This window comes from Benincasa hispida, chromosome 2, assembly GCF_027475165.1.
Source record: "Benincasa hispida cultivar pf3 chromosome 2, pf3_genome.v1.1, whole genome shotgun sequence".
In the NCBI taxonomy this organism is placed as follows: Eukaryota; Viridiplantae; Streptophyta; class Magnoliopsida; order Cucurbitales; family Cucurbitaceae; genus Benincasa; species Benincasa hispida.
Genome location: NC_143479.1, coordinates 59271232 through 59294618, shown reverse-complemented (window position 1 = coordinate 59294618; position 23387 = coordinate 59271232). Strand labels below are relative to the sequence as shown.

At 26.6% G+C, this 23387-nt stretch overlaps 1 protein-coding gene across 1 annotated transcript; it reads left to right on the top strand.

Annotated features, from left to right (window-relative positions):
• Nucleotides 1–8623: 8623 nt before the first annotated feature.
• On the top strand, nucleotides 8624–11577 carry LOC150038044 (cytokinin dehydrogenase 3-like). Its single transcript, XM_090310675.1, has 5 exons — nucleotides 8624–9262; nucleotides 9726–9853; nucleotides 9967–10257; nucleotides 10748–11016; nucleotides 11105–11577. The coding sequence occupies exons 1-5, from the start codon at nucleotides 8680–8682 to the stop codon at nucleotides 11394–11396; spliced, it is 1563 nt and encodes a 520-aa protein (XP_090166801.1). The 5' UTR covers nucleotides 8624–8679; the 3' UTR covers nucleotides 11397–11577.
• The last annotated feature ends 11810 nt before the right edge of the window (nucleotides 11578–23387 follow it).

The window sequence follows — 23387 nt, the reverse complement described above, 5'->3', positions numbered from 1 at the left end:
TTTCTGTGTATTATTCTCAAGCATATCACTTTTAACCAGACCACTCTTCATTAAAGCATTTTGATAGGGTCACGTCTACCACAAATTACAATGACTATATTATTGAGGCACATCGAAATCATTAAGTATAAGAGACATGACTTGATCTACCTAACATTATCCATATGTTAAATACCGGAAGAGTTTATAGCATAAATTAAATCAGTAAAAAGAAAAAGAAAAGGGTGACGTACGATTCAATATATTCTGTTTGATGATGTAAAAAGTATATGATATATTCTCAAATATACTTTTTGGTATGTTCCAAACAGCTCTAAAGAATCGTAGTGTAGTGTCCAATAATTGGAACTTTTCCTCGTGTGTGGTGCAAAAGGAAATTATCAGTAGGAAGAGGAAATATTAAATCTCAACCGTTCATTATCTCATACATGGAATGGAATAATATAGTTTTTTTTCTTTCAAGAGAGAATAATGGAAAACAGCTAAATAAAAATGGAGGAAAATAAATTATTATTTTAATTAGTGTGTGAGAAAATTATTATTGTCTTCTTTTTAATATACTTCTTCTAACGTTTCATTGTACTCTTGACCTCATTAGATCTCTAAGGTCAAGAATTTTTGGTGGTCGATTGGAATCTTGACCATAATTGAAAATGAGTTTAATTATAAAACTACAAAACTTTTAAATTTGTATCAAATTAGATATCTATTATTTTAAAAGTATTCAACTTTAAAACGTACCTGATGAATCTTAAAAACTTTTGATTTTGTATCTAAAAAGTCTCTAAATTTTTTATATTTTATGTCTAAAAGATAGTTGCTGATATATTTAACGATATTTATTAAAATTTATGAATTTATTAAACAAAAATATTGGAAGTTCAAAGGCTTATTTGCATTGCTTTATAAAATTCAATGTTTATTTACTTGAGAAATTAAAAAGATAGGATGTGTTTAAATTGTAAATATAGTATGATAGTGTGGTTGAGGGAAGGATACAATAATAAGACATATATAGGCATTTATATCAGATTACTTTTTTTCCCAAAAAAAAAAAAAAAAAAAAACCCTTATTTTATAATTGGATTTAATTATATCTCTAAATTTTGAAATACTTTATTTTAATTTTAAAATTTGAAGTTTATTTCAAAATAACCATTATAGACTTTTTTCGTTAAATTTATTGACAAAAAAGTTTGTCTTTACTTATGTAAACTAATCTAAACTCATACATGAAAAAAAAATACATAAACATGACATATCTGTAAACTATCTATTGTCATTTTTCTCTTTTCAACTTCATCGCCCCAATTTTTATTATTTCATTTATGATTTTTTCACTAGCCCTAACTCCTAAGCTTACTTCTCATATGTGTTCAGATTTGTTAATTTAAGCAACAATTAAACATACACAAAAAAATTTTGTCCATGACTTTAAGGAACAAAAGTCATCAATGATTGTTTTGAAGAAAAAAAAAACTAATCAAACTTTAGGGGTTGAATCGAAACATTTCAAAGTTCAAGGGTATAACTGAAATTAATTCCTTAAATCATGAGTATTTTTTAAAAAATATTTAGCTATGTTGTTGGAATGCCTTAAATATGATATCTGACGCTTCTAATTATTTAAGGTATATTCATATTTATGTTATTTGTATTATTTACGATTTTGACCCTAGAGTTTAGAGAAATGTACGATATAAACTCTTTAATCCTAGAGACGCATGTGCTCTGTAATTTGAACTATTCTCTCCAATTAATAATAAACATTCTCCATCTGCTTCTAAACGTAGCTAAATCATTATTAGCGAATTACGTATAGTGTTAGATTATTCCTTGCTTATACTTTTTGTATTTATCTTTATTTCTCGATTACATAACATGTATATTATAATATCATAAAAGGTATATATTATATATAAAATTAGGATGGAAAATTGTATGAGCACGTGATAAGGTTTATTTTGGTTGGTCGGATCCCCATAAAGATTTGAGAGTATCTTTACATATTTAGTCCCCCCCATGACTTATCCATCTCTTCTTTTTTATATTGATTTTTATGCACTCAAAGGGTTTTTTTTTTCCTGCCCAACTTTTCTCTTCTTTTCTCTCTCTTTGGGAGAGGAAAAGAGAGGGGGGGAAGGCTTCTCTCGAGTACAATTGTCTATCACTTCGTTAGGCACACAACCAAACTATCACTATTTGTGCATGTGCCAAGAATGTACCTTTACTTTACTTGTTTATATATATATATATATATTTCGGAGAGTGGAATAACCCGATCGATTAAATCGGTTGGTAGAAGAGAGAATAATCGATTAGGGTTTGTCTATAGTTGAAATTTGTGTAGGAAAAGACTTGTTTGGAACGACTTTCTTTAAGTGCATAAATAACGATTAATATATACTAGAAAAAATCATTCTTCAAATAAGCCCTAAAGTATTAGTAATCATAGTCCGATTTGTTGAGTTGGGATGAAAGTAACCGCCAAATTGAGTTTAATTTTATAAATTAATTTTAATTTAAAAGAGAATGGAATTGAGCCTAGAAATACTTAATACTATATTTATTAATGTTTTTATATCTTTTTTAACGTATAATTATGTATTTTAAAATTTTAAGTTCAATATTTGGATGCAAAATCTAGATTTCTATAAAATAAAGCCTTAATAATTCAATCCAAATTACATAAATTGAATTGGGTTGATTAGATTCTTTGAATTACCGAATCTTTGAACAATACCCTTAACTATACCCAATTAATCAAGTTTATCTAATAATCAATAAAATCTATATATATACAACCCTGAATTTGTTAGACATAAACCTTTTCGGTTCTTAGGTTTTAGGTCTTGTTTCTATTTGGTCCTTAGATTTCAAAATATTACACATTTAGGTCATGTTTGATAATCATTCCACATATAACTTTCTTGCTTTGTAATCTACTTTTTATCTATGTTTTGAAAAATCAAGTCAAAATTTGAAAACTTTAAAAAAGTAGTTTTTAAAAATTTGTTTTTGTTTTTTAAATTTGACTAAGATTTCAACTATTGTACTTAAGAAGGATGGCAATTATGGTAAAAATGAGAGAAAATAGGCTTACTTTTCAAAAACCAAAAATAAAAAATAAAATTATTACCAAACGGAAACTTAGTTTTCAAATTTTAGCTTGATTTTAAAAAATGTGGTTGTAAAGTATATAAAAAACAATAAATCTAGATGTGTAAGCGATGTTCGTAGGCTTAATTTTTAAAAACAAAAAACAAAAAACAAAATAGTTACCATAAAGGACCTTAATCATTAAGTTTTGATTTTAATTAGTCTCTAGGTTTCAAAATATTACAATTTTACTCTTAAGATTTGAGTTTTGTTTCAAATTGATATCTAGGTTCCAAGATTTACACTTTCAATCTTGATTTTTCATTAAATAATCACTTTTAGTCATGGATATTACGTTAATATCTATTAATTAATTTAAAATAATTATGAAGTGAAATTTCAAATTTAATTTTAATATGACGAATAGTAGCGAAACTTGAGTAATTATAATTCTTTTAATCATTAATACTAGCGATGAAAGGTGAGTATATAGTGAAAAATTGAGATTAGAAGTGTAAATTTTAAAACTTTAGAGACTAGATATAGAAACGAAACTCAAATCTCAAAAGTATAATTGTAATATTTTGAAATCTATAGACTAAATTGGAACCAAAATCAAAACTTATAGACTAGGACCTCGTTTGGTAATCATTTTATTTTTTGGTTTTTGGTTTTTGATCATTTTATTTTTTGGTTTTTGGTTTTTGGTTTTTGAAAATTAAGTCTATTTTCTCCTCATTTCTTATAATGATATGCATCTTTCTTGAGTATAAATGGTTGAATTCTTAGTCAAATTCCAAAAATAAAAACAAGTTTTAAAAAGCTATTTTTTTAGTTTTCAAATTGTGGCTTGATCGTTTAAACCATTGGTAAAACATAGATAACAAATTAAGAAATTTGGAGAAGGAAGAAGTGTCTATAGACTTAATTTTAAAATATAAAAACAAAAAATCAAATGATTACTAATCGAGACCTAAATGTATAATATTTTAAAATTTAGAGATGAAGTAGAAACTAGATTCAAAATTTAAGAACCAAATTTTTTTTTTCCGTCAATAATATTTAGGAAATAGACATCTCAATAGAAAACCATACCACACATTATTATTCCATTGCATGGCATGTGAAGAAACATAAAACCCAAAAGAAAATATTAATATAATAAAATAATGTTGTGTTTGTGTGTGTGTATATATATATATAATTAAGTCACTTTAGTTCATGTAGAATTCCTTTTAAATGATATATAGTAAAATAATAATAATATAATAACAATAATAATAAATGTAAAGTTAGTTGATAATAGTTGATTGTGATTGTGTTGTGTAATTCACTGACAGAATGGGACTGACAGCCCCAATTTGTCCCAAATATAAGATAACATTAGTCCCTACAAAAATATATAATAAAATAATTATAAGTTACTTTTTAAAAAAATTTATTTATGTAATTTTTTAATGGTTATGGGGTGATTTGTGTCATCACTCAAAATATAGGGGGCAATTGGACTTAGATCCAATTAAATAAAATTTCTTTAGTCCCATTTTAGCCCCCTAAAGATCCAACAATTCACAAAAACATTCTCAAGTTTCTCCCTCTTTTTACATTGTACACATCCATAATATTCATTTTATAATTTTTTCATTAAAAAATTTTAATAGTAATAATAATAATCTTTTCTTTTTTATTTACTATTATGACATAAAGTAAGTAATTAAAAATATGTAAAAGTAAAAGGGTTAGAGAGAGAATAACAGATGTTTCTTTTTTTATATTATTTTTTTAATTGAAATTGGAAAATTCCTTCTAAATATTAAAAGGGAAATCTCAAAGATTCTTTTGATCATTACCCAATGGTGACCAACTCCACCCTAGCTTTCACACTTAAATTTTTTTCTAAGAAACTTTCAAATCTTTTTTTATTCCCCATATTTGGACCAATTTATGGTCCTTAGTTTTGAAATTTTCAAATTTGTCCTTATAATTGTAGGCTTTATCTTAATTTGGTTCTCATAATTTGATCTATTTTTTTTTAACACTATTACAAATTAGTACTATATTAAATAGTTGACACATTTATAATTTACCAATAAATAGATGAAAATGATTTGAATGGTAGAACTTTTTCTTGAAAATGCACAATTAAGGTTAGTTAAGCTATGTTCATTTGTAATTTTGAATTTTTAGTGATGAAATTGAAATCTTAGTAGAAATAATAGTAATATTTTTTTTTTTTTTTGTTAAAAATATCATTTTGTAAATCTCTGTATTTTAGGGAGTACTCAATTTTAGTCCATGTATTTTCAATACATCCATATTGAGTCAATCATAAAGTTATTTTTTTTTTTATCAAAATTGGTAAAATAGTAATAATACGAAAGTACAACTATATGAATATCTTTCAAATTTTAATATTGGAAAGGACTCATATATAATAAAAAGTTAGGAATTAAATCATTGATCAAAAGTAGAGAAACTAAAATCTAACTAATTTCAGAATATAAAAACCAAAATGATATTTTAACATAAATTTTTAATTTATTAAAAATGATTATAAAATGATTCATTAACTAATTGAGGCATATTTATAAAAGGAAAATTTTTATCAAAAGAAGAAATGTCAAACTATTTACATAACTAAGAAAAGAAACACTGATACACATCAATAGACTTCTATCCACATCTATCAATGATAGAAACTAATAGAAATCTAAAATGAGTCTATAAGCGTCTATCAGTTATAGAAATGATTAAATCTTACTATTTTGGGTAAATAATTTCTCTTATTTTTCTATTTTTTAAAATTTTCCTTATAAAATCTAAATTAATACTAAAATCTTTAGACTAAAAAAAGTATTGAAAATGGTTGGAATTTAAAGAGTATTTTACTTTAATCTTAAAACTCCCCTAAAAAAGTATTGAAAATGGTAGGAAATTTAAAGAATATTTTTAGGGTATTGGGAGATTCGGTGTAATGGAGTTTGAGCAAACTAGACTGATGTTGACCGTTTTTGAAAATTCAACGGTGGTGATTGGCTAAAGTGGACCCTACCTTGTTCCTCGAATCTCCTTTACCACATGCATATTTTTTTTACCAAAAAATAAAAAATTTTCATTTTGGTCCTCCATTGTTAGTTTATTTATTGTACACTTTTCTTAATAAATAAAAAAAGTTTAATTCTTTTTTAATTTTGAAAACATATTTGTATATTGCATTTTCTTACTTCATAATTACTTTATAACCAAAAGAGCTACAGACTATTGGGTCCGTGACATACAAAATTTGGTCGAGCCCCTGTGACGTATTAAATAAATTTCTATTATTTCAAAGAAAAGTAATTTTAAAAACATACTCATACGGTGCATTTTCTTACGCTCCAATTATTATTCGATTAAAATGTTATATTGTTTTTTATTACTTTGTTTCCATTCCATTTTAGTAGTCTTTGCATTTTTAATCATCCAAATTTAGTTTCTATATTTTTCATAAATTTTAGATTTAGTCCACGTCATACTTTCAAATAAATCTTATCTTTTTTAGAACAAAAAATCTCTTGATTGTTAACATATTTGTATGTCAGTTGAGTTATGTCTACTTTAATAATAAATCATAAATGTAATCCTCCAAATTATCAAAACTAATTAAATAATAATATTAATTTCCATGCAAGAGAAAACATTATGGCATACATTTCCAAAATTTATAAGGAAAATACTTATAGCGAGTGAAAACTTCTAAAAAAATCAATAAACTAACAATATGGTCAATTTTCAAGATTTGTTGAAAATATAGAGATTTAGATGAAATAAAATCTAAAGTATAGAGACGAAATGCATATTTTAACGTTATTATAATTATCGAATTAATTTTGATGAGAACTAAATTTAATTAAATGACTAGTTCAAGATTTATACAAGTGGGGATTAAAATGAAATTAATTTTAAAGTATAATAATTAAAATAATATATTTTTTTAATTAAAAAAATTAAATAACACCTAAAATCCTTGCCTACGTCGTTTTCCTAATCAACCTAATCCTATCAAAGTTTTATCTCAATTTTCATCTAAAAATATACATTTCTTCCTAAAGCTTTTATTACCCATATTTCATAATTACTCTTTTGGGAAAAAAAGAATCAAAAGAGACGTGCCAATTAGTCAAAAAGATATTCTTTTTTTTTTTTCTCTCTCAAACAAAAAAGATAAAATAAATTTCATGTTCCTCTAATAACGTATATGATATATCCACATATATAAAATATATAAAACTTTATTTTGAGTGCTGAATATATTAATATCTATATATCCACATTTCTATCAAAAATCCATTAAACATAAAATAAAATGATACCGATGTAAATATGATATAAAATTATAAGTACTTTTAACGTATTTAAATAATGTAAAATGTTTATATATTAATCTAAATATTTTTTCTTTTCAAGATATTTTTCCCGACATCGATATTTTATTGATATTTATTCATCGATATTTTTATAAAATTATTGACATTATAAACCTTACTTGTGAGATAGTTTATACTTTTTTAATTATAGTACTATATATGTAATAGACCTAAATGAAATTTGAAACTACTACCTCAAAGAAAAAGAATACATGTCAATTATCACTTAACTATACTCACATTGTTACATTTGACATGATAGTTAATATCTTATCTACCATGCTCGAAATTCTAAAGCATTTTAAAAAATAATAAATATATTGTATATTATCAATCTCGAAGTCAGAGATTTGATTATTCCACCTATATGGTAAAAAGAAAATATCTAAAAAAAATGTAAAATTGGAAAAAAAAAAAATAACGAAATAATAGAATCATTGGTTAAATTGCAAATTTGGTCCCTATGGTTTAGAAAAAAGTTGAATTTTATCCCAATAATTTTAAAAATTATAATTTAGACCTTGTAGTTTGATAACATCTTATAAATAGTTCATATGGTTTAATAAAAGGTTAGATTATAAAAAATACCCTTGAACTTTGAAATATGTTTCAAAAATACCCTTTACTTTCAAAAGTTACAATATTATCCTTGAAATTTTATACGTTTCAAAAATACCCTTAGAGTAGAAATTTGTTAGAATTTGGACGGAAATTAAGATGTGAAATAGTGTAGTAAGTGACATAGAACGAAAATTTGAATCATGACATTGTTTTAGGTCATCCCCACACAGTTTTAAATCTCGATTTTTATTTGAAATGCTAAATAATTTATATTTCAAGGGTTATTTTGAAACGCTTATGAAAGTTGAGGGTAATATTGCAACTTTTGAAAATATATGAGTATTTTTTAAACAAAAAGAAAAGTTCAAGGGTATTTATTATACTTTAGCCTTAATAAAATTACATAGACTAAATTCTTATGATAAACCATAAGAACTAAAATCTAAGATTCTCCAAATAAGAGGGACCAGGTATCCGATTTAACTTAAATAATAATAATATTATGAGTGTTGAGGTACCCAAAATCTTTGCCTATAAATACTAGTGTGATGGTTTCACTTTTCTCTTGCCAACTCAAAATTACAATTCCTCTCTCTCTCTTCTCTCTAAAAAAATGGCTATCAACTTTCCCATTCCAGCTTATTTCATAGACATGGTTTTCATTAACCGCCTCAAATCCTTCATAACCAAATCCTTTTTCCCCCACCACATCACCGCCAATCTCCGCCACGACGCCACCGCCCTCACTTCCGCCGCCATCGACTTCGGTCACATGGTTACTATCCCACCCGCCGCCGTCCTTTTCCCCTCCTCCGTAAACGACGTCGTTACCTTAGTCAAACTCGCAAACTCCCGTCCCGTTCCCTTCAACATCGCCGCCAAAGGCTGCGGCCACTCCGTCCACGGTCAGGCAATGGCCGGAAATGGGGTCGTTGTTGAGATGACTTCCTTGAATAATCCCTCTCGAATCTCTATCTCCGGTAGTGAATCCACCGGATTCTTTGCCGACGTCGGCGGTGAACAACTCTGGATTGATATACTTAACGCCACTCTTGAACGTGGACTTGCACCGCGGTCGTGGACGGATTATCTTTACCTTACCGTCGGCGGGACGTTGTCGAATGCCGGTATTAGCGGTCAGACGTTTCGTTATGGCCCACAGATTTGTAATGTCATCGAACTCGACGTCGTTACAGGTACTTTATTAAATTACCACTCAACTCAAAAGTTTTTCAACATCATTTCATAATAATTTTTGAAAATAAATCTTAGACTCCACTAATTGGTTAATATTTCATTACTTATCAAATTCTTCTTACTTTTTCTAAATATTTTTATATTTTTTCCCATTTTGTGTATGATTGAAATGAAATTGTACAAAGATAAATCCAATTCTCAAATATATTACTCCATTTTAAATTTTTTAAAAACTACCTTTTATTTTTAGTTTTCAAAACTTTTAAAAATAACATGCACCCATTTTTTAAAATTGCCACGTAGCAAATTTTAGACCCATTTTGGTTGCTCTTTAAAATATATACCTAACAAAATTAAGGGTTTAATTTTTTTTTTAAAAAAACTAACTAATATCTGAATTTAAATTTGTTTTTGCATGGTTTTATTTTATATATATATATATATATATATATATATATATAGGGAAAGGAGATCTTGTAAGCTGTTCAGCAGAAAAGAACAAGGAACTCTTCAATTCAGTCCTTGGTGGTTTAGGCCAATTTGGAATCATAGTTCGAGCTAGGATTCCCTTATTCCCAGCTCCAAACAGGGTACATTTTTTTTTTTTTTAATAAAAATTTATACTCACCCATCACCAAAATTACCAAAATTAATAATAATAATTATTATATTCTTAATTAATTTTTTATTTGGGTTATTTTAGGTTAAGTGGGTTAGAATGCTGTACAGCAATTTTAATGAGTTTCTGAAGGATCAAGAAAAATTAATCTCAATAAATAATAATGATAATAATGGAAGCAAACAAAAGGGTGGATTGAACTATTTGGAGGGTTTGCTTCTAATGCATGATGGTCCCCCAGACAATTGGAGATCTTCTTTTTTTCCATCTTCTCATCACTCTACAATCATCTCTTTGGTTAATCAACACTCCATTATATACTGCCTAGAAGTTGCCATGTATTACGACGATCGCTCTCGACATACCCTCGACAAGGTACATTCTCAATCATCGTCCTCATCGATTGTGTCTATTTTTAACCTACCTATCTAGCTAAAGACATCCTGTTTCAATTTTCTTTTTATAAACACACCTACTATCACTTCAACTTATGAGGTATCTATCACAGTTTTTTAAAAATAATCCAATATTAAATTGTAAATTTGGACCTTATGATTTAGATAACGTTAAAATTTATCCATATTACTCCCTACTGTTAGAAATTATTTTGTGAGGTTTTATCAAATCATATAGACTAAATTCTAACTTTTAAAACTATAGAGAATAAATTTTTACTTTTTCCACACCATAGGTACCAATTTTGTAATTTAACCTCGAGTTATTTTGAAAAGCCCTAATAGACAGCTCATAAGTTGAAATGGCCTCATGTCTCTTTATAAAAAACGAAATCAAAACAGGATATCTTAGCTACTTATATAGGTTAAATTTTAACTAAACAACTAAATTTTCTTTGTTGTTTGTGTAGGAACTTGACGACTTGTTGGAAGGGTTAGATTTTCTACCCGGATACAAATTCGAGAAAGACGTATCCTACATTGAATTCTTGAATAGGGTTCGAGGTGGGGAGTTGAGCCTCCGATCACAAGGATTATGGGATGTTCCTCATCCATGGTTGAATCTCTTCGTGCCTAAATCTCGTATCGCGGAGTTCGACTCGGGTGTTTTTAAGGATATCGTTCTCAAACGAAAAATTACCAATGGACCTATACTCATCTACCCCATGAATAGGAGCAAGTAATTAAAATTCATTAATTCCCATTATTTTTATTAAATTTAAAATATATGAAATTTATTTATTATATTAATATATATACATGTACAGGTGGGATGATAAAATGTCAGCAGTTATACCAGAAGAAGAAGTATTTTACACAATAGGGTTTTTGAATTCAAGTGGATTTGATGATTGGGAAGCCATGGAAGAACAAAACAAAGAGATTTTAGGGTATTGCAACAGTGCAAATATCAAGATCAAGCAATATCTTCCTCATTACAAAACAAAAGAAGATTGGGAGAAACATTTTGGACACAAATGGAAAATTATTCAAGACAGAAAATTAGAATTTGATCCTAAAATGATTTTGTCTCCTGGACAGAAAATTTTTAATCCTTAAAGTTACTGTTCTTATTATTAGTATTATATTTTGTCTGTCCTTTTTTTTTTTTTTTTTTTTTTTTTTTGGGGTTATTCCTCGTATAGATTTTGTCAACTTTCTTCTGGGTCTAGAAAAAATATTATTGGTGTATTATAATTATGTAATATTTATTCAAATTAGAATTTAAATTTCTGTCTTATCTATCATTGTATTAAATTTTCGTTAACATAACAGTAATCCTATTTTCTTATGGGTTGTGGATGACAATATCATTATAGTGAAATGATAGAGGTAAACAACAAAATGTCACGAATAAATATTTGGTTTAAATCTTATTTTGATTCTTGAACTTTAAATATTTTTCTATTTTGGTCCTTAAACTTTAAAAAAACAATCAATTTAATTTCTAGATTTTTAAAAAGTGTTTATTTTGGTCCATACTATTAAGATTTTGTTAACCCTTTGATGAAATTGCGTCAACATGTTTTTAGTAAAATGAATATGAAGTAAAATGCCAACAACCAATACGCCAAAATACTAAACCACCAAAATCTTAAACGCAAAAATGACTTTTGAATTCCATAGAAAATAGCTTTACTACCTAATTCAAAATTAAAATCTTATATTTTTTTTAGCGTGACTAACTTATTTAGCAGCGTAGTCATCTAAAAATATAAGTTCTCATCATTTTGTTTAGGAGTTAATAGAATTTTAATAGCAATGACTAAAGTAAACACTTTTTAAAAGTTCGGAGACTAAAATAGATATTTTCAAAAGTTTAAAGACTAAAATAGAATAAACTTCAAAGTTTGAGTACCAAAATAGGATTTAAACCTGAATATTTTAACTTGGATAAAAAGTGCAAAAATATTTATTCATGGATTTTTATGAATTTTTTGTTTATAATTTTCTTAGAAATATATATCAATATTGATATTTTATCCTTTTTTTTTTCTTTTTTTTTTTTTTGTAAAATTTAGATCCAAAGATTTTGACGACATCAATATTTTAAATCTGACTTTCATTTGGCATTTAGAACATAATATAGAAGAAAGTTATTTGAACAAGGGCAAACTTTTGTAATTCGTAATTATGAATCTGATTAAGAATATTTTGATTTTAAATAAGTAAATCCATTTTAAGAGATTTTACTAAATGAAATTGATTTATAATCTCAACATAAAAATGAAAAATCTCTGCTTAGAATAAAAGCTTAATGAATGAGTAGGTGATATCCTAACAATTATATTAAAAATATATGTTCTAAACTATGCTCAATTTTGACTTTAGCTATTTTTTTAAGTGCTAAACACATCTTATCTTATAATTAGGCTACATTTGACATTCAGTTAGCTTTGTCAAAAAAACCATTTGAAAACAATCTTAACCATTTTTTATGTTTGGTAAAATATATTTAAATTAAATTTGTTAATTAATATTTTGTTTTCAATTTTATACTTTAAAAAGGAGATTTATTTTATATTTTATCTATTTCTCACCTAATCAAGTATATTTTCCATTTTTCATGAGTTAAATGTATCATTTTTTTTAAAAAAAAAAATGTATGTTTTTTTTTAAAAAAATAAAGCTATTTTCTTTAATATTTAAAAAATAATCTATAATAAACAAAGTTTATCATTCTAAACAATTATTTAAAATTTTAAATTACAAAAAATTAAAAAATTTGATTAAAGTTCATCTTAGTTATTATATCTAAAATAAGATTTTTTTTATATTTATTTACTAAACACTCTAACCTACTTTTTTAAGTTTAAGCTAAAATTTTGCCAAACACTATTTTACTTCTTTTCACAACTATTTTTTTTTTAAAGTACAGTTGCTAGTAATTATTTTAAAAACTACAACAATTTCAAATGTAGCCTTTTATACTTTTCATGCACCTACACTAAAACTTTTATATTTGTAAATATATTTTAATTTAACAATCCCAATGGTCCATATAATTAATAAATATAAAAAACATGTTTATGGTTACTACATTTAACAAAATTCATTAACCTCGTACATCATAAATTACATGGCAAAGAAAAAACAATAATTTTATTTAATTAACTCATAATTTATTTATTTTTTTAATTGGAGTAGAATTGATGTATGAGGTGGCAAAATGAAACATTGTGGTTAGCCTAATTCCCATAACTATTATTGTATTAAAAGTATATAAGTGGGATATAATAATTAATAATAGTAAGTTTAGAAGGCACGTGGGGGGACCTGTCGCCTTATAATTACATTATGGCGACAAAAAAACAGTGCCTTAGATCATGTAATTCACACAATACTAAAAAGTTGATTATTGTTATTTATTATTAAAAAAAAACATGTTTCTTTTTTCTCTTTCTAATTAATATTTATAGGGTCCACACCGTGACCCCTAACCTCAGAATATATATGTAGGAGATTTTTATAAGAAAAATTATTTATATAAAATAGTAAAAGTTTAATAGATTGATAGAGGCTGATCAAGTCTATTAATGATAGAAATTAATAAAAGTCTATCCATTTTTTTTACTATTACCGTAAATAATTTGACATATTTTCTATTTGTGAATTATTATTTATATATATATATATATATATATATATATATATAAACTACAAAATTTAGTACAAAGACATTTGTATTTGTGTTGAATAGATTTTCTACCTTAAATTTTTTTTTAATATGTCTTTAAATTTTTAATTTTCGGTTAAATAAATAAATCTTTGAACTTTAAAAATAAATTAAAGTACTCCTTTTGATCCTTGTATTTTGAATTTCATTTCATTTTAGTCTTTGTTTCTTTAAATGTTCAACTTTAATCTATATATTTTGAATAAATCTTAAAAATAGTCAATATTGTTGTTATTAGTTTTCGTTTTTTTTTTTTTTTTTTTTTTTGAAAAAAAAGTTTGTATTAGTATTCACATAGTGTATTTTTTGTATGAAAATTTATTATTGTTATTATTATTATTAAATCAATTTCGATAAAAAAAAAAAGATTTTTGAAGGACTAAAGTTAAGATTTATTGAAAGTATGAAGACTAAATTTAAGACTTGTTGATAGTGCCTGAACTAAATTTAGACAAGTGAAAGTATGCAGATTAAATGGAATAAAACTTAAAACTATAGGGTCTAAAAAGATAGATTATTTCCTTGTTTGGAATTTAAAAAAGTTGACTAATCTATTTGATATAATATTGAAGTATATATATGTCTAATTAGAATCCTAATTAGCCTTCAATTTTCATCCAATAAAACCATGAACTTAAAGACATTCAGAATGTGCAAAAGACTTATTAAGTTTAAAAGCTTATTATTATTGACTTCTTATATATAGTTCAAAATCCAATGAACACAAAATAAAAATTCAAAAACCTAAGTTAAAAAATCATAAACTAAATGGTCAAAATTTTAAAAATCACTACAAGAATTTTGGTTATTCTCAACAAAACTTTTTCCAAAGCAAGAAAAATCATCGGGCGATCTCATTTTCCCCGACGGTAACTAGAGGTATCAGAAGAAAACTCAATCCCGACGAAAAGTTCACTAGCGTTGGGATAACCAATCTATCCTAACGGTCTATAAACCTACCTTGGAGACCTATCCCAATAGTCCCAGGATTGTCGAAAAATGTTTAATTTTTTAAAAATGAGAAAACTGCATTTTAATGTTCTCTCAATGGTCAGAGAAAAATCGCCGGGATAAAGTAACTTAGCCCGACAGTTCAGAACTACCGAGAGGTAGCGAAATAGAACATTAAAAAAAGATATGAAAAATTGTAAAACTATCTTGATGGTCATAGAGACCGTCGAGAGTTTCTACTTGCACTGATAGTGATGCAATTGTCGAACGATGCTTAATTTAGAAAAGAAATTTTTTAGATTTTTTGTCCGCCTATCCCGACGGTTATGGGAACGCCGTCGAGAGAGGTTTAATTAATAAAAAAATTTATGTGAAATTATAAAGTTATCCCAATGGTATTCAAGCGGCCGTCGGGAGTTCATGTTTAAGCCGATGGTATTCGAACGACCGTCGGGATATGCTTATTTAAATAAAAAAAAAATTATGAGAAATTGTAAAGTTATCCCGACGGTATGCAAGAAAACCATCAGGATAATGTTGAGTTTGCTCGACGATATTCAAGCGACCGTCGGGAGTTCGTATTTAAGCTGACAGTATTTGATTGACCCTCGGGATATGAGTATTTATCCCGACGGTTTACCAAATGACTGTAAGAAAAAGTTCGTTAAAAAACCCTCCCCGCTGCCCACAATTTTCTTCTTCCTTCTTCCATTTTTTCTTCTCCTTCGTTCTTTCTTCTCTGGAACAATCGAGATTCTCACTATCCGCTCGCCGTTTGCTCACAGTCCACTCACCGTTCGCTCGCAGGTACATGCTTTTTTCCCCATTTTTTTGTTCTTTTTCATTTTTCATTTTCCTTGTTTACCGAGGGATGTAGATGAATGTGATCATGAATATGACTTTAACGTCGTCGTCCACTTCTCACTGTCCATTTTTTTTCGTTCTCATTCTTTGTTTTTTGTTTTTGTGCTTTTTCTTCCATTTGAATGATGTTTTTTTCTTCTTTAGAGAGGGATGTGGATGAATGTGACTGCTTTATATCAATTGTTTTGCAAGATTTGAAAGATTTAGTATGTTTGTTTGATTTATGAATTTAAAATGTTTTGTAGGAATGATGTAGGTTTATGTATTTTCTCCTCTAAGGAGAGATGTGGTTGAGAGGTGGTTTATGTGAATGAATTTGAATGTGAATAGTTTATGTCAATTATTTTTCAGGATTTGAAGTGTAATTGAGGGGTGGAAATGTGTGATAGAGTCTAATCTCTAGCTTGTGTCACCACTAAATTCGATAGAGTCTTCGATTGGATTAAAAGGGATTATCAATCCTTGAAAGAAAAACGTTATTTTCAAGGATGATTGAAAGAATTCACAAAAAAAAAAAAAAAAAGAAATAAATGAAATGAAATTAGAAGTTGGAAATTGAAACTATGTGTTCCAATATAAGTAATTGTCTAAATCATATAGGTCAATTTATCGCATATATTATTAAGAATGGAAGAGGATGTACAATCATCTTCTAATATGAGTTTGAATTTCGATGAACATCTTAATGATACGGAATAAGCATGTAAATATGTATTTTCTTTTTCATTTCATAACTTATATATTGTTGTATAACATATATATTGTTGTTTGCACATGAACAATGGTAAAGGGGTAAATGAATAATTATGATTAAGTTTAAGTTTGGTTTTGAGTTCTATCTTGAGTTTGATTTGAACTTAAAGGAGGAGTTCGTTTGTTTGAATTCATTAACGTTCTTAGTTGAGTTTTTAATTCTATATTCATTTTGAGATTGGTATATAGTATATTGAGCATTAAACTTATTTAAATTTGTATTTTGTAAGTATCTCGAGATTTATATTGAAGATGATTCTCCCGACAAGCGTAGTTAGTTTGTATAATTGTGTTTTATAGGTAGTTTGTTACCATGTAATGTTATTTTGGAGTTGAGGACTTATGGAGTTATGTATTTCAGACGAATAGTATTATTAAGTTGTTTACTTGACAAACTCTTGAGATTCAAACATGTTTTCTATATATTATTTACTATTGTAAACGTCTATTTGATTTGGACAATTTTTATTTTAGTTTATTTGATATTTGTAAGATTCAAGCAAAAATGACATTGGAAAAACAAAAAACAAAAAACAAAAACAGATATAAAATATAGAAAATAAAGAAAAAAAATTTATGCATTTTTTAGCTTTTCTCGACACTAAGTAACCAACCCTCGACGGTCTAGGGGGTTGGAAAAAGTATAATTACACGCTAAAATAGTTCCAATATAACTTTTGCCCACAGAAGCATCATCGGGATAGCCATTATATCCAGATGGCGAAAATGAGTCGTCAGGATAAGGTAGCTTATCCCACGGTCGTAATTTATAAAGACCATCGGGAGATAAAAATTATCTCGACAGCGCGAAGGCACCGTCGACCTAAACTAATATCTCCCGATGGTGACAATATTAGTTAATGTCGACGGTGACTTCGCACCGTCGGGATAATTTTTATCTCACCACGGTCCTTATAAATTACGACCATTGGGATAAGCTACCTTATCTCGATGGTTTTCTTAGGGTCGGCAAAATACCCCCATCCTCCATCCATTGAAATAACTTTTTTTCCCTATGACACAACTTTTATGGGTCGAAAAAGGTTCCGCCAACGAAGGTGTCTCAACGTTTTGGCCAACAGTTGAAGTATCATCGGGCAAGGTTTGACTGATGATGTTTTGAACTTTTGTCGACGGTTTCCATCATTGGGAAAGACCCAAATTATTGTAGTGAATTTAGATCCCATTTAATAATCATTTGATCTTCAGTTTTTTAAAACCATACTCGTTTATCACAATTTTTTATCGTGATTTTCACAGACTTCTCAATGAAATTTAAAAACCAAAACAAGTTTTTTTTTTTTTTTTTTTCAAATTATGGTTTGAATTTTGAAAACACTCCTAAAATGTAGACAAACAAAATATAGAAACCAATAAATATTGTGTTTATATATAAGCTTAAATTTCAAAAACAAAAAACAAAAGACTTAGACTTCTTTTGATATACTCACTTGGGTTTTTATCTTTAATTTTTTTAAAAAAATTAAGTCTATTTCTTCTCGATTTCTTATGATAGTTTGCATATTTCTTAAATAAAAGAGTTAAATTTTTAGCCAAATTATAAATTCCAAAAACAAACTTTTAAAATTACTTTTTTTAAAAAAAACATTAATAAAATGTATAAAACAAAACAAGAAATTTAGAAGTGAAATATGTATTTATAGACTTAATTTTAGAAAATTATCCGTTAAGAAATATTCTTCTTTGTTAGAAGCCCCTTTCTAAGGGATTTTGTGGATTCGATTTCTTTTATGTCCTTATATTCTTTCAATTTTTTTTCAATGAAAATCGTTGTTTCTATTATAAAAAAAAACTATATTTATAAATTTAATTTTAAAAAATTAAAAACTAAAACAAAATGGTTATCGAATCGTCCTATCAAACTTCCGATCCAAGAGAAGAATTTTGCGGCTGGAAGAAAAGGAGCAAAGGGAATTAAATTATATATAAATGATTTATTATTTATTTATAAAAGGTTGTTTTCAACTCTTACTGCATATTGCAGGCATTTAGGAAACATGGAGGCTTCAAAAGCCTACTTCTCTGCAATATATTATATAAATATTTTTAACTTTTTTCTTTTTTTTTTTTCCATCATGCTGCTTTTTAAATTTTTAAAAAATATTCAATCAATTCTTTTTTTTTTTCTTTTTCTCCTTGTTGTGAAGCAAAGCATCCAAACTAAACGTTTTTTTTTTTTTAATTTTAATTTTCATTAATTATTATGGAAGAACAAAATGATTAGGGAAAAAAGGCAGCTAACTCAATATATTATTTAAAAATTTATATATATAAAATATAGGGTGGGGTGAAAAAGGAAATTAAAAAGTGAGAACTTTTAATATATGTTGTGTTGTGGATATTCTTCTAACATGCGTGGCCGACCAACCCAATTTCTACCTTTTTTCCCCCCAAATATTGCTTTTTTGCTTCTATACAAAAAAAGGGCCTAACTCTCCTATTTATTTTAGATTTAATTATTTATAATACACTCTCTAATTTAATATTAGACTCTTAATTATATTGTTCCTTTTGAAGATACTGTTCTAATCCGGTGACCCGACTCGAATTTTTAATTCGAAAATTTACTTTATGAGAGAAGGTACAAGTTTATATAAGCGGATTAGTAAGTTTTGTTTGATAATCATTTTGGTTCTGTTTGATAACCATTTGGCTTTTTGTTTTTGAAAATTAGGTCTATTTCATCTACATTTCTTACAATGATTTATATTTTTAAGTATAATGGTTGAATTTTTAGCTAAATTCCAAAAATAAAAATAAGTTTTTAAAAGTTACTTTTTAAGTTTTCAAAATTTCGCTTGGTTTTTTAAATCATTAGTGGAAGTAGATAATAAAAGAAAAAATTTGGAAGTAGAAGTAGTGTCTATAGTTTTAATTTTAAAAAATAAAAACAAAAACCAAAATAGTTACCAAACGACGTTTTTTTTTTTTTTTTTTTTTTTTGAAAATTTTAAGCTAGCAGACTCAATTTTTGAACCGGACAATTATGTCCTTTGCCTTATTGCAATTATTTGAGTCGAAATGGTATATTCTTTTGTGTGTGGATGTGATACATATACACCATTGATATGAAATATTACGATCTAACGGTGGAGATATATTTGAATGGACAGTCATATCCTTTAATCCAATTACAATTATTCAAGCTGAAGTGGTTACATGACGGATGATGTCGTTTATGGGTGAGGTCTAAACCATAGGTACGAATCATCAAGAATTAACAGTGGAGATATATTTAGCGAAGTTTGAACGAACAATCATATCCTTTGCCCTTTAAAATTTCATAAAATCATATTTTATTATTCTCTTCCAATAGTTACACCTATTTAATTCAAGTCAAACGATGAAAAATCTATTGCACTAATTAGAATCTTTTATTTTTTTTCTCTATGTACTAAAATAAAACAACAATTTTCATGTACATTATACGTGTTATGGACTAGTTCTTCAGAGAATTTTTCAAGTAGTCATCCAACGTAGTATTACTATGCTCTTGTCCAAACACTTCATGTACATTACAAGTGTTAGTATGATCGTAGTTTACTTTACAAAGCTTCATAAAATGGGCAATGAGGACAAACTAAAAAGATCCTTTTTTTAAAACAAAAAATTGTCCCATGACACATTGTTATTAGATACTGGCTGGACTATACAAAAGAACGGTGCATGATTTTTATGATAAAATTGCATTATTGTTGAGTTAGGACAAGTTATATATATATATACACTACCATGTATTGGGCATTGCCTAACTTCTTTAGATGTGAGATTTTTTAGGTCAGATTTTTTGCCAATTGAAGTTGAATAATTCACGTCTCTTTTTTGCCTAATTCACACAAGCCTAGAATTAATCTCAGCCATCAGAATCTTTATATTGTGCATCCAATCTGGACCTTATATTTTTTCCCTTTTTCCTTTTTTATATATTTTTTTTCTCTCTATTTATCTTTTGGGGTCTAAGGATTGGGTACAATATTGTCAAAGATATCTCATGATCATGGTGTTTGCTTCTTCTAGAAAGGCTTTCAATGTATGATTGTGTGTGAAAAATAAGAATATTAATTTTCATATATACTTAATGTTTTGAAAGGTCGTGTTATTGTATCATCAAACTGTATTCCTTGAAGATTTATAGATTTGATTGAGGAGGTTCATAAGTAATAGAAAATCTATGAGGTTCATATGTAATAGAAAATCTAGGAGGTTCATATCTTGAAGATTGAAACTATATTTCTACACTCTCTCTATATATATAATTTTGAAGTAATTTTATTTTTGCCAGTTTAAATCATATTTGGATAATTTTATTGTGGTTTTTATATCTTGATTATTCGATTCTTCGTTATATAATTGTTGAATTAAAAAACTAAAGACTTATTATAGGTAACAACTTAATTAGTCTTGTAACTTATAAATACATTCATCTCTCTAATCAATCTATACAATAAACCTCAATTTTAACAATTTTTTAAAGATAGAGAATGACAAATTTTAAGTTCCGGGATTAAATTCTTACCTACCAAATTTAGAAACTAAATTTATTTTTTTTTACCAAAATTGGAAATAGACAAAAAAAAAAGGAAAATGAATAACATTTTCATTTTGTTTCCAAATAAATAGGCCAAAACATACATTTTCTTAGGGGTAAATTGCAAAAATAATCATCCATGAAGTAGAGAGGTAGTTGTAATTATACCCACAAATCTTTAATTGCCAAAATTAGGCTTCCAAACTTCTACAGATGTTAAAATTAGATCCTTAAGCTTATAATAATTGTAGAAATTGGATCCACAAGTGACAAAAATAGAACCCTCAAACTTATACAAATGTTATAATTTACATAATTATGTAAGTTTAAGGGTCTAATTTTAACATTTATATAACTTCGAGGGCTCAAATTTTAAAATTACAAGTTGAAGGTTATAATTGCAAATACCATCATATTATAAGAGTGATTTTTGCAATTTATCATTTTTTTTAACCATGATCTAAATGCATTTTTACACCATTTTTTATTGAGGAAAAAAAATCAGACAGTATAAAAATTAGGCAGTTTCCAATCTACCCTAAATATGTAAGGATATAATTTTATATATATGTTAAAATTAGGTCACAAATTTCACACATTAAAAAAATGGTTGCCCTTTTGACAAAGGTTGCATGAAAAACGTTTTATAAGTTGACCCCATTTGCTTTAAAAGAGAAAATTCCGAACCAAAAAAATAAAATTAGTAGAAGAATATTTATAGCATATTCACATATTGTTTCAATATATATATACATATATATTATTATACCATATGTAACATATTTTTCAGATCATTTATGATCATATGTACATATGAATTATTATTAAGGTCATGCGTGATGGCCATTTTGTTTTGTCTTTTCTACTTTTAAAAATCAACAACTTGTTGGGTAGGTAATTAAATTATAAAAATAGATTCAAAGAAAATATAGTTGTATTTCAAATTTTTAAATATATGTTTATTAGTGGGTCTAGAAATTAATTTTGAATTTGAACACCTATTCATGTTTGATTATATATCTATAAACCATGAAATTAATTAATACTCACTAAATATTAAGTTATTATAAATTATTATTAATTAATTTATGAACTTATTATATGTTAAAAAATTTGTATGATTATGATTTATAATATCATACTAATTTATAGTATATTATATAATAAATATTATAATTTAATAAAAATAGTTGAGTTTATAACATGAAATACTATATTTGTTAATATTTTTATTTTCGAAAAGTGAAAACTATCCCCACAAATCAACATATGTCTTTTCATCATGTTTTGTTTTCATTCACATGCTTCCTAGGAAGTTCCAACATAGAATCACTCCAAGGTAAGCCGCTTAACTATGAAGTTCGTATGATTAAGCCACCGAAAAGGAATGTGTACCTTATTAATATAGGTAGTAGCTTTAACTCTTTTAAGCTTTTCTTAACAATACTTTCATATTCTTACATTCCTCTCATTCATATGTGATTTTAGTTAATATATGTCCTATCTTAAACTCGGAGTGTTACAAAAACGTTCTTTAGAATTTGTACTATTTGGATCAGAGAATTCAAAAATATTTCTCGGGAAAAAAGAATGCCTAAATTGATTGAGTTTAAATCCTCAATTCTACATATTGTTGAACTAAAAAATAATTAAATTGATCAAAAAAAAAATTCTTGAAAAGAAAAAAAAAAAATTAATGAAGAAGAAGAAGAAATCTTTGAATGATATGATTATATCTTCTTGATGTATCTACCATATCTATATATATCTAATTACGTGAATCAAAATATCATCTTCCTTTAACACTCTTCAATACCAAAACCTCTCACTTTCTTTTTCACTTACCATTAATTTCAAACAAAACCAAATCCAACGCCAAAGATTTTCCCTAATTTTATTTCTCTCTTCACATTTATAATGGCTAATAAATAATATAATCAATCTCAATTATGTCTCATTATTTTATTTTGTCTGTGACATATTTTAATATTATAAAATGAGAATTTGAACATTTCCAACTTTAAGAGAGATAGTGTACGTATTAATTATATCTTAAGATAATAATAAATATACTATCTATCTCATTTTTTCTTACGGATTAGATTTTTTTAAGATCGAGACAAATTAGTATCGATTAAATTAATGATAATATCTTAGATTAGAATCACCTAGTTTAATATAATGCATGAGAAATATGAATACTTAGCTAGCTTTAAAAAGCTATACCTAATTAACCTTACTTTTGACAATAGGTTCC

Excerpts from the sequence above, each read along its gene's own strand:
- LOC150038044 (XM_090310675.1), top strand. The coding sequence starts at position 8,680 with ATGGCTATCAACTTTCCCATTCCAGCTTATTTCATAGACATGGTTTTC. Across the intron at positions 9,854-9,966 it reads TATTCCCAGCTCCAAACAGG|GTTAAGTGGGTTAGAATGCT; the intron begins GTACATTTTTTT and ends GGGTTATTTTAG. Across the intron at positions 11,017-11,104 it reads TACCCCATGAATAGGAGCAA|GTGGGATGATAAAATGTCAG; the intron begins GTAATTAAAATT and ends ATACATGTACAG.